This window comes from Nicotiana tomentosiformis, chromosome 10, assembly GCF_000390325.3.
Source record: "Nicotiana tomentosiformis chromosome 10, ASM39032v3, whole genome shotgun sequence".
Taxonomy (NCBI): Eukaryota; Viridiplantae; Streptophyta; class Magnoliopsida; order Solanales; family Solanaceae; genus Nicotiana; species Nicotiana tomentosiformis.
The window spans coordinates 70,591,751-70,608,894 of NC_090821.1; the positions used below are offsets into that span (position 1 = coordinate 70,591,751).

Genomic DNA, 17,144 nt, shown 5'->3' on the forward strand with positions numbered 1-17,144 from the left:
ATAGATTATTTTTCAATTATCAATCCAAAAATTGGCTAGCGGCTATTTTTACAAACTTTTCCACACAAATTTGAGTGGGTTGGTCGGTCAAAAAGCCCAAGAGTTTCTTATTATTACTATACTATTATATACTGTGCCTACATTACAATTCTTGGCCTCCATGTATGACCGTATATCTTCAAAAAGTTGGCGGGGATCCAAAAGTAGCGGGACCCACTTCTGAACTTTTCAAAAATATAAATACTCCCCACACAACCTAAAGCTTCCCGTAATATTTATTCCGCTGCCGGAAAAATGGAAAGTGGTGCTCAGCAAACGCCAGTAACCGCAACGCCGCCGTCAACGCCGTTGCCGAAAGTCGGAGTAGCGGTGTTTCTTTTAAACGGAAGTAAAGTTCTGTTAGGGAAACGTCTCTCCGCCATCGGCCATAGTACCTTTGCACTTCCCGGCGGCCACCTCGAGTTCGGTTAGTATTACATTATTATAATTATTATCTTTACTTCATTTTTAGGCGTTGAGCAGTTAAATTTATTATATCTTTACTTTATTTTTAAATTGAAGTCGAAAGCCGATTTAGCATTTATATAACTTTTTTGTGGGATTTTGTTTAAAAAGAAGATTAAAAGCTTTTTGCAAAAGCTTCTTAAATAATCACCTTTATTTTGAAGCGAAAAAATAAGAAAATTTCCAAGATTGTGAAAAATGTTCCACGAGCAAACAGCAACTTAAATTTATTTTGTTTTCTTCCGGATCACCATACATTTAAATCACGATTTTTTGTGTGTGGAAATATTGACCTTTTGAAGTAGTTTTAGGGTATTTTAGAAAGAAAAGTTCTTTTATTCACAAAAAACTTACAAATCTTCATGAGAACTACAATTATCAAAAATTTGAATTTTTTCGGAAAGTTGTCGAAATGACTGTATAAGTCACTGTGATCTATGCTTATTAGTTTTGTTCTGTTCTTCTTTTTCCTGTTAGAACTTGGTCTTTTTGTGTGTAATGAATGATAAATCACCTCTTATGTACAAACTGCTTCAGCCTATATATGTGATACACTTGAAGTTTCTTCACTTCTATGGGAAGGGATAGAGCTTGCAGCTCGAAAATTCTTACCCTGCAGCTCTTCATAGTAGAAAAGAAACATACTTTCGGGTTAAATCTTGCTTCAAAAAGCTTTGAAATAGGATTAACGCATGCCTATAGAGGCGGAGCTAAGATTTTGAGTTTATGGGTTCTAGAATTCTAGAAAAGGCAAGTTACTGGGTTCTGGATATTTATACATATTAATTGACTTTTGTAGTATGAAAACAAGATTTGAACCAAAGTTACTGAGTTCTACCGAACCCGTACGTGGGCTTGTGGCTCTGCCTCTGCTAGTGTAATACCAATAGCTGCGTCCACCCGAGAAGTATGCATCAGTTGGGCTTAGGCCTCCTCTAGCTGCTACATATCACAAGCAGCACCACTCTCGGATTCCCCACTCACTTGGAGCATGTTACTGAAATTTGTTAAAAGATACTTCTTCTACTTGGTAATAGGATCAAATATGTAATCATGTTCATAGCCGAGCTGATGCTGCAGACTCAACTTAGATTCTACATCAGCCTTGTAATTCTGAATACGAGGTTGAGGCAATATTTATTCTTGGTGTGGTTCATTATATGCATTGACTTTTAGGATTTAGAGGATCTAAATCAACAGGGTGCACCTTGTTTTATGTCCAATTAACATTGCTAGACCACCCTGTAGATTGTTTTTTTTGAACCAAAACTGTTTTGGCACACCTTGTCCTGTTCGCTTCCTTAACCTTTTCCTTGTATTTCTTGTTGATAAGGTTCCAAAAGGTCACCTTTGAGATTTGCAGGCATTACTAGAACTGTGATCACTAGTGTTGGAAATTTTTGGTATATACCTGTATTTGCTGTCAATGGCACTGAAAACTCATCATTATCTTTATGTGCACAACTAATACTAGAGGTGGATCTAGGATTTATATTTAATGGGTTCAACATTGAGATTCTTACTGCGGAAACCATTGCACTTCTGAAATCATGGGTTCATAGTTTAATATTTGAATATTTTTTGTGATTTTTACATATATTTTTATACTATTTGTCACAAGTACTGGGTTCAGTTGAACATGTTACTTCTATACTCCATCCGCCTCTGCCTAATCCAAAGGCCATATTCTACCTGCCCTTTACTGCACTTGGCCTAGTATGAGAAAATGTAGCTTTATCTAGTATATACAAACAAAGGTCTTTCTACATCAGAGACTATTGAAAAGATTGCATCTTTTGCAAAGAGAGTTGCAGCTAGTAGAGGCAATCCAATACAAAGTGGAACAAGAGAGGATTCTGATTGAAAATAAAACCACAGGTTTTTTTTACATACCTTCAAGAAATTATCCTCAAGTCAAAACTTAATAAAAAGGTGATATTGATCTGAATGATCAAAACAGAATGAGATCAAAATACTGCAGCTCTTGATGTCCTGTACCTTTTGAAAATGTCTTTCATGAAACTCCACCAATGGATCATGACTGTGTGTTATCACTGGTTTAAGTTGCATGCAACGGGTGATTGGTGGTTGTTGAAGGATCTAAGGTAGCCGCACATTAGGATGGTTTAGATGGTGACAACAGATAGGGGGGTTATGGCAACACTGAAAGCAGTGTAGGAGCTCCAGCCAATGGCCGGCGCTCAGCCATAATAGTCCATTTGCTAAATCTCCAGGGATGGGCCAAAAGAAGCGGAAAAATCCTTTTAAGTTTTTCCATCAAGCCGCTTCTTGTTATTACTCTTCGTTTTCTTTGTTTCTTCGAAAGGTAGTAGTATCCTGTTTGATACTTTGATTTTGTAATTAATTTCTTGAATTATAATTTAGAAAGAACTGAAGTGAATGTGCTTAACTAGTCTAAAACCATAGACAACATAAAGCCAATAGGTAGGTTTTGTTCTTCTTTTTGCCCCAGAAATTGGACACTGTTTCAGAATCACAACCCAAATTCCAAATATATGATTTGAGATGAGAAGATTCTTATCTTTCCGTGATAGAAATATAATCCAGAAATCTGTAATACAACCGAGTAGTGCTAGATCTTTGTCAAAAAAATGAAGTATTGCTAAAAGTAAACACACTTGCTCTTTCTTTTTTGACAAGTATAGTTGGATATTTTGACATTCAATCATACAATTCTAATATTTTTCCAAACAGTAGTATAAACTTCATAAGTTTTATTAAGAGAAGCAGACAACTTGGTTTTGAATCTTTGCTTGTGCCTAATCTTGATTAGACCTTTGTTAATCAGTTCTTGCTTTCATGATTCATTTCCATGAATTTTTAACGCTGTTGACAATGTCAAACCAAAAAGAGATGTCTTGTAGCGAATCCTTAGGAATGGCAATTGGGCAGGGTAGGGCAAGGCAAGTTGTGACCTGCTAAGCTTTTGACCCGCCTTGCCCTGCCCTATTTAGCATTTTTCAAGTTTTTGCCATGCCATGCCTCGCCCCACCCTATTAAGCCCTGCCCTATTTAGACTCTCCTTAATTTTTTTAAACCAACTTTTTTTTTTTTTTTTCAATTTTGCAAGATTCTATTCATGTTTTTATGACTTTTTGACCTCTTTAATGAAGCTAAAGCTCCTTAGCTATTCCTGCCCTGCCCTATTTAAATTTTTCTAAAAAAGTGTTTTGACCCGCCCTGCCCCATTTAAGTATTGCCGGGCTCTGCCCCATTAAGGCCCTGCCTTGCCCTGCCCTGCTTTTGCCCTGCCCCATTACCATCCCTACGAATCCTCAGTTAAATGCTTACCCAATTTTATTATTTGATCATTTATTTGTCAGGGGAAAGTTTTGAAGAGTGTGCAACGAGGGAGGTGAAGGAAGAAACAGGATTGGATATTGATAAAACAGAGTATCTAACGGTGACCAACAATGTCATCTCAGAAAAAGTGCACGTAGTTTGCATATTCATGAGAGCAGTCCCTGCTGATCCCAGTCAGAATCCTCAAACACTTGAACCTGAGAAATGTGATGGTTGGGATTGGTATGAATGGAACACTCTCCCTAAACCACTCTTTGGTCCTTTACAAGATATGGTTCAAAGTGGCTATAATCCTTTCCCAACTACTGCTAGTTAACTGTTTTGCTAGTATTTAGGATTGGGCGCTGCTGCTTATAATTGCCTAATTGTGTAATGTATATTTCCTCACTGGGGAAACACTGATGCAATGTTTTTGTAATGGCAAGTGATGCTAGAATGCTGCTATGTTAACTCTGAGAATATATGTATTTGAATTGATCTTTATCTGCTGTGCTATGTTGATTTTTCTTCATTTTTTTGGACACCTTACCCCAATAAGGTTTTGTTATATTTTATCGATGCACCTGAAATATAAAAACGAGAAGAACAGATGGTAGAAGGGGAGCCTTGGAGCAATAGTAATGTTGTCTCTGTGTGATCTATAGGTCATTTGTTCGAACTGTGGAACCAGTTACTAATGCTTACATTATGTTAGGTTGTCTACATCACACCCCTCGGGAGTGCGACCCTTTTCCAGACCCTACGTGAATGCAAGATGCTTTGTGCATCGAGAAGAACAGATGGTACCCTTCCAGTAAACAATGAAAATAGAACCCTCCACGCTAGGAACTGCGAACCTATCAAGTAAAATTTTGTCAAACAATTGCACCAAATCTTGTCAACCAATCTGCAACTTGATTTACCTCACGAAAGCAGTGAAGGGACTGTATTTGCCGCTTCTGCATTACAGCATTGTGTCCAACAACTTGCCTAATATTCCAAGTAACTCGCCATTGTCATCTGGTGATACTGACTATGGTCCAGCACTCACAATGCACCTGAATATTTGTACATTACCATGAATTCACTTAACTGTTCAATCCTTGGAAAAGCTTGCTAAAAAATATCCCATATCCATTGTAAAATATCAGTGTGTAATCTGAACATACAAGGATGAGGTGTGGTGTGGAACTACAAGTTATAATGTCAGTGATCTAAGGAAAGTTGAATCCATTTGCCTTAAAGATGGGGATGCATCTGTCTAACTATTTTTAGTTTTAGAAAAGGCTGAATACATATACGACTCCTTAGCCCTGATTTCCTATTTAGACACTTGAACTCAGCATTGTTCCAATTGAACATAATACTATGTTCATATCTGATAGGCTGAGTTTAAGTGTCTAAACGGGAAATCAGAGCAAGCTTAAGGGGCCGTATATGTATTTAGACGGTAGAAAATGAATAATTTTATCTATTTTATCTTACGGTACAACAGTAATTACTCCCCATATCCCCATCTGAAACTTTTCTTATACCAGGAGAAATGAGCAAAATTTCGAAGCTGTCCCAATGTATTCTTTCTGCTTGTTCCTAATTTTCTATTGGGGCTAGTCCAGTTATTTACTAGTAAGAGCTAATATTGTTTTCCAAGTCACACTAAAAAGGGAAATCAATGAGTATTAAAGCTTGATTTAGGAAAACTGCAAGTGTGTTATAGTCCATGTCTCAGTGGACAAAGACTGATTCTATTTGTTTGGGCTTTTGAACAAACAAAAGAATAGAAAATGATATTGTATAGCCGTTTTCAAAATAATAGTCAAAAAATGTATATTTTTTGTATATATATAAATTCTGTATGTTATATATAAATTTTATATATTTTTTCGACTAACAAATGTAAATAGTTTCTGGTGCGGGGTAAAAATGATATTTTCCCAACAAAGAAACTTATTGAAACTCAAAACTTTTAAAAGACTCGTCAAAAAATTTAACTTTGTACATCAGCAAGGGGACACTGGTAGGTTAATAATATTAAAAAAGTAGTTACATTTTAAACACGCTATCTTTTAAAATTATTTCCAGATTAATTCTTAATCATCCATTCAAAGCAAATTTTGCTTACTCATCACCTAACTATATCAATTAAAGGGTTGTTTCAAGATTGTTAATTGGATTTAAGCTCTTTGGTTTTAGGTCTAGATTTTGACATGTCTAGCTCATTCAACATAATATACTTCTGTTTAAATCTCATAGTTGTTGGTTGTAGATGAAAATTAGTTGGTCCGTGACATTTAGTTGGTACCCCTAAATAAAATATTTATTTAAAAACTTTATAACTAATCAAATGTTGATAGATTAGTGGTGTACCCAGAATTTCAACAAAGCTTTTGACCCTAAACATGTCTACTTCTTGCTATCTCCACATGTGGTGCATATTTAGCAGTCGGTGGAGGAAAATAAATTCATGATTTTTTTGACTTTTAAGCATATGTTGGTGTATTTATTTTATAAAATTTTCAAGATTTCAACAAAAGGGAGGACTTTGGATTAACCATTATGAACTGTCTACCATAATCTCTAATGATAAGCCATTTCCAAGATTTATTGGCTCAATGTTAGCAGTCATGATTAGTACACTTTTTGACATTTTAAACTTCTTTTTTCTTCTTTTTGAGAACATTGCTGACACTGTTGTTTCCTCTTATGAATTGGTAACTTGTTTTATGTGACAGTTTCATACTCTTTTCCTTCCATTTTAATTCTAATTGACATGACTTAATATTTTTTGAGGGGGTCATATTATTATTTAGGTTTCATAGGGTATGGTTTAGTTGATCATTTCTTGAGAATGAAATTGTTGTCTAAGTCAGATTAAAATACTCTTGAATATGATGTGATATTATCTGCTTTGGATCAATCTCACATGATTTTTCTCAACATCTCATACCATTAGGGGTATCCCTAACCTTATATATCGTTTCATTATCTTTTCAACTATCAATAAAGAACTTTGTTTGTATATCCAATAATCTCTCACTTGAACTATGTTTCACATGGTCATCAACAAGTCCCTCAAACTAATTTCAATTCGGTTTATTACCACGATTCACCTATCAATTTTTTATATTCACTGTGTACCACGGGCATAACCGAGCATTTATGACCATCAAAGCCCAAAGCTAGCTTGTTCTTGTGCATGTGCGTCTCCAAACTATCTTAGGCATGGTTCATACTTCTAAAAACATGATAGAAAATTTCTCTGAGTTTCTTTAGTTCACTTAATTTTTTGTAACCTTTTAATATACTTTCGATATTTTTGTTATACTATATCATTTTAACTTTACGCTATTTTATTTATATATGAATTTAAATAGAGATCCATACGGCTTATCTCTTGCCTCGTATTAAATAAAATACTTTTTAAAACATTGGGATACTTATCGGTATATATTATAGCTCCAAAAGTCTAGTGGAAAAGTGCCCAAACCACGCCTACTGCTTCTGCTTCTGCATCTGCAAAGGCAGAGGCTGCAAATATAGTACATAGAATCAGATTCAATAATTTAAGCCAACTAATAAAGCAAAGAAAAATACAGAGCACAATGGTGGCTAATGGTGTCCTATTATTCATAGATTTGTGTGCATATTGAGTTTTCCTTTTCTCACTTCAGGTCCTAATTAGACAGCCACTGATTTACTGAATGTTGAATTGTTGCTATGTAAAATTCCCTGTTTGGTGTGGTTTGGTGTTGGCCTTTCACCTGTCCATTAGCTGTTCCCTATGCAAATGTCACATACTGTATACTCTTAACGCTCGTGAATATGATCTCACAAGTGAGTTCTGAAAAAGTAAAGTATATGCAGATCTTATTCCTATTTTATGTACGGTAAAGAGGTTATTTCAGATAAACCATTAAAAACACATTTAATAAAGAAAAGAAAAGACATATATGGTGCACTACGCTCCCACTATGCATACGACTTTGGATCATTTTAGATTTATTATAGCAATCTTGCCTTATATTTTTATAAATTATTGTTTTCATAAATTGAACTCGTAACCGAGTATGTACAAGATTTACTAATTGAGATTAACTTTAATGAAATTCATTTAAGTTATATATACTAGCTTGTGGTAAGCTCCCTCCACTTCCAACCAAAATGTTGTGAGTTCGAGTCACCCCAAGAGCAAGGTGGGGAGTTCTTGGAGGGAAGGATGCCGAAAGTCTATTGGAAACAGCTTCTCTACCCCAGGGTAGGTGTAAAGTCTGTGTACCCACTACCTTTCTCAGACCCCACTAGTTGGATTATACTGGGTTGTTGTTGTATACTAGCTTGTGGTAACTTAGTGAGTTTGTTGTTTTTGTTGTTGTTGTTGTTGTTGTTGTTAAGTTATATATACTGACAATATTAAATTATTTATACTATTAATGTAGTTTAATTTGTGATAGCAAGTTATATTAAATTATTTATACTATTAATGTAGTTTAATTGGTGATAGCAAGTCATCTTTTATTTTTTTCAGATTATCAATTAATGCTTATCATAAAATTATATAACTTTTTGTTATTTTGTAAATAAGTTATGGAGTAATATTTTTTTTATATTGTCGATTGTAGAATTTAAATTCTTAGTTATATTTAATGAAGAGCTATTCAACCTATCTAAGAGATAGCAGGACACTTCTTTTTTGTGAATGAATTTATTTAACATTTTTGTATTATCTTCACACGTTTGGGATTGTGGTTTCCTAATCAATAAAAATAAGTTAGAAATTCAGACGTCTCGCATGTTTGTTAATTCATGAGTTTTGTCACTCATTATTTATTAGACGAAATTGAGTAAAGACAGATTGCTCATAAGAACTTAGTGTGTGAAACAGTGTTTTAACCATTGGGTAAACTTTTTTCTATTTGCCTAGACATTGGTTGATAGAATTAGCTGATATCTAAACTGGCAGAAGATAATAAAAACACGATGAGTTACTTTTCATTTTATTATGTTTCAAAATAAATGACATATTTTTAATTTTGAAAATAATTTAATTTTAAATTTTTTATCTTACCCATTTTACCCTTAATGAAAAATTTTTATAATCATACAAATGTCATGCCCCACAAAGCTTTTACCCCTTAAGCTTTTAAGACCATAAGTTTCAAAAGTCTTCTTCTTTTTTCTTAAACTATGTGACGAGTCAAACTACCTCATCTAAATTTAAACGAAGAGAGTACTATTAGTACTTATCCTATAATAAAACAAAAACAAAAAGATAATGTTAATCTTTTTTGTCTGATAAATCCTTTGTCTCTTCAGTCCTTACATTCCACTACTACTGGAGTACTATTTAGCTTTCCCAATTCCCTTCCAAATTTCACATCTCCTTTTGTTTCCTCTGTTTTTTCTGTTTCTTGTTCTCTGTGCTCCATTTTCTTTTTACAGTTAGGTAGGTCTGCTCACCTTCTTTTTGTCAGGATTCTCCTCCTACTTCTTCAGTTTCAAAATCCAAGATTTTATTGAAACAAAAATCTTTAAAAATCTTTATTTTCAACCCCCATAAAACCACAATATTAGTAGCCAAAACTTAGAGTCAAAAACAACTTCCCATATTTTCTCAACTGCCTTAGCTTCCCTTGTCTTTTGTTAATTCTAACATGAGAACTATTATGGCTAAGAATCCTCATGAGTCATTCTCCTTTTCAAGAAGATACTTCAACTTTAAGAAAAAAGTTGAAGATGAAGATTATGATGATGAAGTTTACTTAACTAATTTTCACTCTTCTTCGCAAAGAGAAGAAGAGTTGAATATGCATTCGTTGTCTCTGTCGACAACGAATGCACCTAAAAGTAAGAAACTGTCGCGCTCTACAGTTTCTATACTTCGTTCGGCTCTTACATTCGGTAAGAGCCGAACGCATTTTTCCTCAGGGCTTGGTACCAAAGTTGTTGGTACTTTATTTGGTTACAGAAGAGGACATGTTCATTTTGCATTTCAAGAAGATCCTAAATTGAGTCCTGCATTTTTTGTCGAATTGGCCACTCCAACTAGCCATTTGGTTAGAGAAATGGCTAGTGGATTGGTTAGAATTGCACTAGAAGCAGACAAGAGAACAGGAAAAAAAGCAGTGAAATTGTTAGAAGAGCCAATTTGGAGAACATATTGTAATGGGAGAAAATGTGGCTATGGAATGAAAAGGGAATGTGGGCCTGAGGAATGGAAGATTTTGAACTCAATTGGGCCAGTTTCAATGGGAGCTGGAGTTTTGCCAAGTGATGGAGATGGAATTGGATCAGAAGGTGAATTAATGTATATGAGGGCTAAATTTGAAAGAGTTGTAGGGTCTAAAGATTCTGAAGCTTTTTACATGATGAATCCTGATGGTCATGGAGGTCCTGAACTTAGCCTTTATTTGCTTAGAGTTTAGCTCTGTATAACGGTGATATCCAGACCAACTTGCGCACCTCGACTATTTCACTGGGTATATGAGGGTTACAAGTTTTATGCATTTAGACTATTTTATCGGATATTTGCTATAGGCAGGGGGTTAAATTTGGATTCTTTTATCCAAATTTTCCTCTTTTGGTGTCTTGAACTTTAAGTATTACTATGTATTAGTGTATGATGATAAGTTCTTATGAAGGCATAAGAGGTTAGTACGTAGTTTTTGCTTTTTCTATGATGATTTTGGGAGAGGAGAAATGGGTATAATTGTGTATTTTGAATTGTTTATGTACTATTAAACAATGGGGAAATAGAGATTTGGAGGTGGGGGTGTGAACTATGTATAGATTATGTTTCTAGTTTTGTTGAAGTGAAGGAAATGCAGAAACTTTTGTATCTCTTTCCTTTGAAGAGTTTAATGAATCTCATTTTCCTTTAGATTTTATTTACTTCCTTTGCCTTATCGTTTTTCAATGTAACTTATCACTAGGATAATTACCATGACCAAAAGATAACTCCCCTACCCCCCTCCAACACAATAAAAGAGAGAAGACATCAACTTTTTTGCATAATACTTAAAACATATAATTTTTTTTAGATTTAACTCAAATAGACTCTCACCTAATCTCTTAAACTAAATAATAGCCGATGATCGTATAATATATATATCATTCATCTATAATATATGTTAACTATATATAATTAATGCATAATCTATGTATACCAGCTAGAAAAAGTAAATAATAAATCTGATCGGCTATTTATGTAACAATCCCTCCCATTTTTTTAATTTTTTATATAACGTATAATGTTTTAACAAAGAAAATTCAATTCAATTCAATTCAATTCCTCAGATTAGGTATCAGTTCCGCCCCTGGCCGTGATTATATAGGATAACTGGAAACCTCGGTCAAATAATGATCATAAGATGTGGTTGTCTATTCTATTCTCGAGTAACTTTAATGAGAAAATTTAAACAACAAAAACAAACCTAGTGAGAAAATTTAAACAAGAACAAATTTAGTGAGTTTTTACAAGTAGGGTCAGTGAAAAGTAGCATACACGCAGACCTTACTCCTACTTTGGGAAGATAGAGAAATTGTTTCCGATAAATTAATGTCAAAATTTACCAGCTTTTATTTTTTTCCAACCAAATGAAAAAAAAATGGGAAAAAAAAGAAGAAAGAAAAACAGATATACAAGATGAGAAACATAAACTAGGGCCTTCTAGTGATATCGCAATCCTCCTCTCACCAACAAGAGCATTACAAACTAACACGTCCAAATTTAATCAATCACTATTAATAACTTGTCTGAAAGGGAACTACGAAACTAGAAACCTCTAAATTGTGGTGGAGTTACGTTATTAGAATTTTAAAAGGGTGAACCATATTAATTACAAAAGATATGATACTGCCCTGGATTTTGATGAAAACAACTAAAGAAACATGTTTACGTGAACTCAATAATTCACTTACAATTATCTCCAACACGTGTGTTGATGTGTGCTTTTCTTGAATTAGAAGCCTAGTTGATAATGATTTTTTTGGTTTCCCTTCTCACTTCCTTTTCTTTTTCTTCTATTTTTCTATTTGATCTCTTTATAATTGGGTCATTTCATTTCCATAAAATTTTCAGATTCGTTAGTTTGAACCAAATGTACTTTTATCTTACAATATTTAGAGGATTATATAGGCATGTTTATCTCAGTCTTGTTTTATTGCTAATTTTCATAACTTTTATTTACTGTTTGTTGACAAATATTGAATATTCAAACTTCGCTAGCCAGAATGAAATGGATATATAACTAACTGATCACAGAGCTTCACTTATTAGACTCTGAAGAAGAGAGGAAAAAGGTTAAACTCTAAAAAAAAATTCTTCTTGCTTCGCCAATTAATATGTGTCTGTCAACTGTCACGATTCAAGTCCATAACACATATTATCTGCTTTGGGCCTAGGTCCATCCAAATTTGTCTTTCGCGCTATGCTATATCTAGTCCTAAAGTGTACCATATGAACTCGTGGTATACCTTATAAAACTCTTCACTTTCCTCTTTTATTTCGACGTAGGATTCATCTAAGGTAACATGTGCACTCATGCTTACCATTCACAACTCAATTTCGCTTTGGACCTAGACACGTACAGATTTATCTTTCGGGCTACGTCACATCGACAGAAGCACGCATACCATGCATGTGAATTGTGTTGTGCCTTATAAATCTCTTCACTTTCCTCTCACATTTCGACCATTTCTTTAAAAGTTTGTCAGCTTCTTAGAAGTTTGTCAGTCCTGTTTGATCCGTCCTAATTGTCGGTCCTCCGTCATGGGCGTGAATCTTCAAATACCATAACTTTGCCATGGGAACTTTAGGATTGTTGACTTTATGGGCAATTTAATGGAACAATACTCAAAATTTAAAAGATGATACTATATGAGTAGTCCCTAAACTTCAAAAAAAAAAAACTAAAATGCCCCCTATAGTTATTGAAACTTGACAGTCGTATTGACTCTTTCACATTAGCGTCGCTGCCTAACGATCGAAACTTTACACAATTTATGAAACATTTAAATATCACACATTCCTTTCATCCATTAATTAGCACACTATACTTTTGAAAAAACTTTAGAGCAATGAAATGACACTTTATCTCAAGTAACATCAATCACGTCTGTCTTATATTTAAAATGCAAACGTAGTTTTATGAGTGGGAAAAGTAGATTAAATGCTTACACTCAAATGGTCTCCTTTATAGGGTTCAACTTAAGATACCACTTTGATCTTGTTCAGCTTTCTTATTTATCATTGTCTGCCTATTTTTGCTGCTTCTCTTTCACATCTCCTTTTCTCATTTTGGAAATATATCCAACTAATTAATGTCCTTCTAATGCACAACGAGAATTAGAAGGGAAGACTATAAAGTATTGCCCCAAAAATAATAGTCGGTAAAATATATATTTTTTTGTATATTAATATATAATATACACATACATACACACACACACACACACACACACATATATATATATATATATATATATATATATATATATATATATATATATATATATATATATATTTATTGTATATTTAACTAGCGAATGTAATTATTTTTGACTGACCGATCAAATATGTAACTTGCCCAAATTTGAATGCTTTAGAGAAGGATTAATTATGGAATTGTTAGTGAAAACACTAAAGACTTTTGTAATATTTCATTCTATCCTTGTCAATGAATTTTCTGTTATTCCCGTCAATATTGCTGTATTTGTAAATAATAATTCTGCAAAATATAAGTTAATGTAATGAAACAATAATAAATTCGAGCCCACTGAATTCACAGTGTTTCCTTAAGGAATTTAATCCCCTCCTAGTACCCAAGGTAATGGATTATTTCCTCCCAGGATAGAACGAATAACACACTGGTGTATCGGTACTTCAAACCCCAGTGTTTCAGCGAACACAAAGTTCGGTAGCAAATCACACTTACAGTTGCTTTGTTTGAAGTTAAAAACAATGCAGAACGAAGGAGTATAAACTCAGAAAATCGTATGGAAATGCTGAGAGAAAGGAGTACAAATGTATAGCCAATTTGTTGAGCGAATTGTGTGTTGTGTGTTGAGTGTTTTTCTTCAACATCTGATGCACATATATATAGCAGCAAAATGTTGAAGAAGACCAAACGTCCACCCTCCATGGTGAAGCAAGCATTACATGTTTGTGGAGCAAGCACTTCATGTTTGTGGAGCAAGCACATTCATGGTGGGAAGACCATTATCCGGCTGCCAAATGATCAATACACGGATTGGATATCCGTTACAAATACGGATAATCTTACGTTAATATTTACTATTAACAAATAAATTTGGTCCAAAAAATTAATCAATCAATCGATCATTTGACCAAATCCAAATCCAAATCCAAATCCAAATCCGAATCCGAAGCCGAAGCCGAAGCCGAAGCCGTAGCCGTAGCCGAGCCGAGCGAGCGACGACGACGACGGCACGAGGCTTGCTTTCTTCTTAACTCTTTAAGAGCTACAAGAAGAGCAATTATATATATACCCACCAAAAATGTCTTCCTTTTCCAATATGGGACAATGTCTCATTGTTAAGAGGGAAAAACTTAAAATTTTACTCAAAATTTTATTTTCCCTCCATTTCCCATTTACTCTCATTTTAAGAATATTCATCTTAAAATAATTAAGAATATTCATCTTAAAATAAAACCTCAACAATCCCCTACATGAATGGGGAATGGCTATATCACGGAAGTATGCATGGAAAAACTGTGTGATTTTCAAGCAAGGATTAATCGCATCTGGATAAGTAGGTTTCCCTTTGAACTTTCCGTAGTAAACTTATGTCGGATATACTCGGTCAATCGGTAGATTTCATATCTTTGAACCGTCGATCTTTGGTGTATACCTAGATAACCATAAGTCACACAATCAACCCTTAACCGTCTTTGGTTCTCATTGTTGTGTTCGTTTCAGCCATGAACACCGCCTGGTTTCATAAGTGCGTAGAGAACTGGCCTTACAAAGTTCTCCTTGAAGCGGCTCACACTTCACACTTACATAGGTGATTCCTAAACGTGTCATCCTGTAGATACACTATTTGATATACCCCGTATCAAATTTAGAAATTATTAAAAAGCCTTAATGCTTTATCCTTGGTACTGAACATTGTCTCATCACGAGAACGGACTAAAATTTTATTTGACAATGTTGAACCTTCATTAATGACTTTGTTTGATCTCCTTGAACCTAGATCTTGGGATCTCCAGTCTTCTAGGTAGAGTTACCGCCACAATGACTTGTTCTCGGCCATAGCCCCATTCCCCTTGATGATTTCTCAACTACCTCTCTAGTTAGGCCTTTTGTAAGTGGATCCGACACATTATCACTTGACTTTACATAGTCAATCGTGATAATTCCTCTAGAGAGTAATTGCCTAACGGTTTTATGTCTTCGTCGTATATGACGAGATTTACCGTTATACATAACGCTCCCAGCCCTTCCAATTGCCGCTTGACTATCACAATGTATGCATATTGGTGCCAACGGTTTGGGCCAAAATGGAATGTCTTCCAAGAAATTCCGGAGCCATTCAGCTTCTTCACCGGCTTTATCTAAGGCTATGAATTCAGCCTCCATTATAGAGCGGGCAATACATGTTTGTTTGGACGACTTTCAAGATACCGCTCCTCCACCAATAGTGAATACATATCCACTCGTGGACTTAGAATCAGTTGAACCGGTGATCCAATTTGCATCACAGTATCCCTCAATCACCGCAGGGAAATTACTGTAGTGCAATTCAAAGTTCTGGGTATGTTCTAAATATCCCAAAACTCGTTTCATTGCCATCCAATGAGATTGGCCTGGATTGCTCGTATATCGACTCAGTTTACTTATAGCACAAGCTATATCTGGTCGTGTACAATTCATGATATACATTAAGCATCCCAATACACGAGCATAATCCAATTGTGATATGCTTTGGCCTTTGTTCTTTGCTAATGCAAGATTCACGTCAATTGGAGTCTTTGCAACTTTAAAGCCCAAGTGCTTGAATTTTTCAAGTACTGTCTTAATATAATGAGATTGTGACAATGCCAGACCTTGAGGAGTCTTATGGATCTTAATTCCCAGAATTAAATCAGCAACTCCCAAGTCTTTCATATCAAACTTGCTATTGAGCATACGCTTAGTAGCATTTATGTTGGCAATGTCATTACTCATTATCAGCATATCATCCACATATAGGCAAACAATGACTATGTGATTTGGAATATTTTTAATGTACACACATTTATCACATTCATTTATCTTAAAACCATTTGACAATATTGTTTGGTCAAATTTCGCATGCCATTGTTTGGGTGCTTGTTTTAGTCCGTAAAGAGACTTAACAAGTCTACATACCTTCTTTTCTTTACCTGGAACCACAAACCCTTCAGGTTGTTCCATGTAAATTTCTTCCTCCAACTCTCCATTTAAGAAGGCAGTCTTAACATCCATTTGATGAATTTCAAGACCATACACTGCAGCTAATGCTACTAACATCCGTATGGACGTAATTCTTGTAACTGGAGAGTATGTATCAAAGTAGTCTAGACCTTCTCGTTGTGTATACCCTTTGACTACGAGCCTTGCCTTGAATTTATCAATAGTGCCATCATCTTTGATTTTTCTCTTAAAAATCTATTTAGAACCCAAAGGTTTATTTCCAGGAGGAAGATCAACCAATTCCCATGTATGGTTGTTCAATATGGATTCTATTTCACTATTGACTGCCTCTTTCCAAAACAATGATTCCGAAGAAGTCATAGCTTCTTTAAATGTTTGAGGCTCATTCTCCAATAAGAAAGTCACAAAATCTGGTCCAAATGAAGTAGACGTTCTTTGACGTTTACTACGTCTTGGATTCTCCTGATTACATGTACTTTCTTTTGTTTCTTCCCGAGGTCGTTTAGATCCTTCACCAAACGACTCACATTCCTTTTTATACGGATATATATTTTCAAAAAACTCAGCATTATCTGATTCTATAACCGTATTATTATGAATGTCGGGATTTTCTGATTTATGAACCAGAAATCGATATGCTTTACTATTTGTCGCATATCCTATGAAAACACAATCAACGGTTTTCGGTCCTATCTTTACCCTTTTGGGTTTAGGAACTTGCACTTTTGCCAAACACCCCCACACTTTAAAATAATTCAAGTTGGGCTTCCTTCCTTTCCATTTTTCATATGGAATGGATTGTGTTTTGCTATGGGGCACTCGATTTAATATTCGATTAGCCGTAAGAATGGCTTCCCCCCACAAGTTCTGTGGCAAACCAGAACTTATCAACAACGCATTCATCATCTCCTTTAATGTGCG

The 17,144-nt window shown here is 34.8% G+C and overlaps 2 protein-coding genes across 2 annotated transcripts; both read left to right on the forward strand.

Annotated features, from left to right (window-relative positions):
* Positions 1-210: 210 nt before the first annotated feature.
* Positions 211-4,309, forward strand: LOC104091653 (nudix hydrolase 1). Its single transcript, XM_009597037.4, has 2 exons — positions 211-466; positions 3,849-4,309. Exons 1-2 carry the CDS (start codon positions 295-297, stop codon positions 4,142-4,144), a joined length of 468 nt encoding a protein of 155 aa, XP_009595332.1. The 5' UTR covers positions 211-294; the 3' UTR covers positions 4,145-4,309.
* Positions 4,310-9,130: 4,821 nt separating this feature from the next.
* On the forward strand, positions 9,131-10,695 carry LOC104091654 (protein MIZU-KUSSEI 1). The gene has a single exon (XM_009597038.4). It carries the CDS (start codon positions 9,459-9,461, stop codon positions 10,227-10,229), a length of 771 nt encoding a protein of 256 aa, XP_009595333.1. The 5' UTR covers positions 9,131-9,458; the 3' UTR covers positions 10,230-10,695.
* Positions 10,696-17,144: the final 6,449 nt, after the last annotated feature.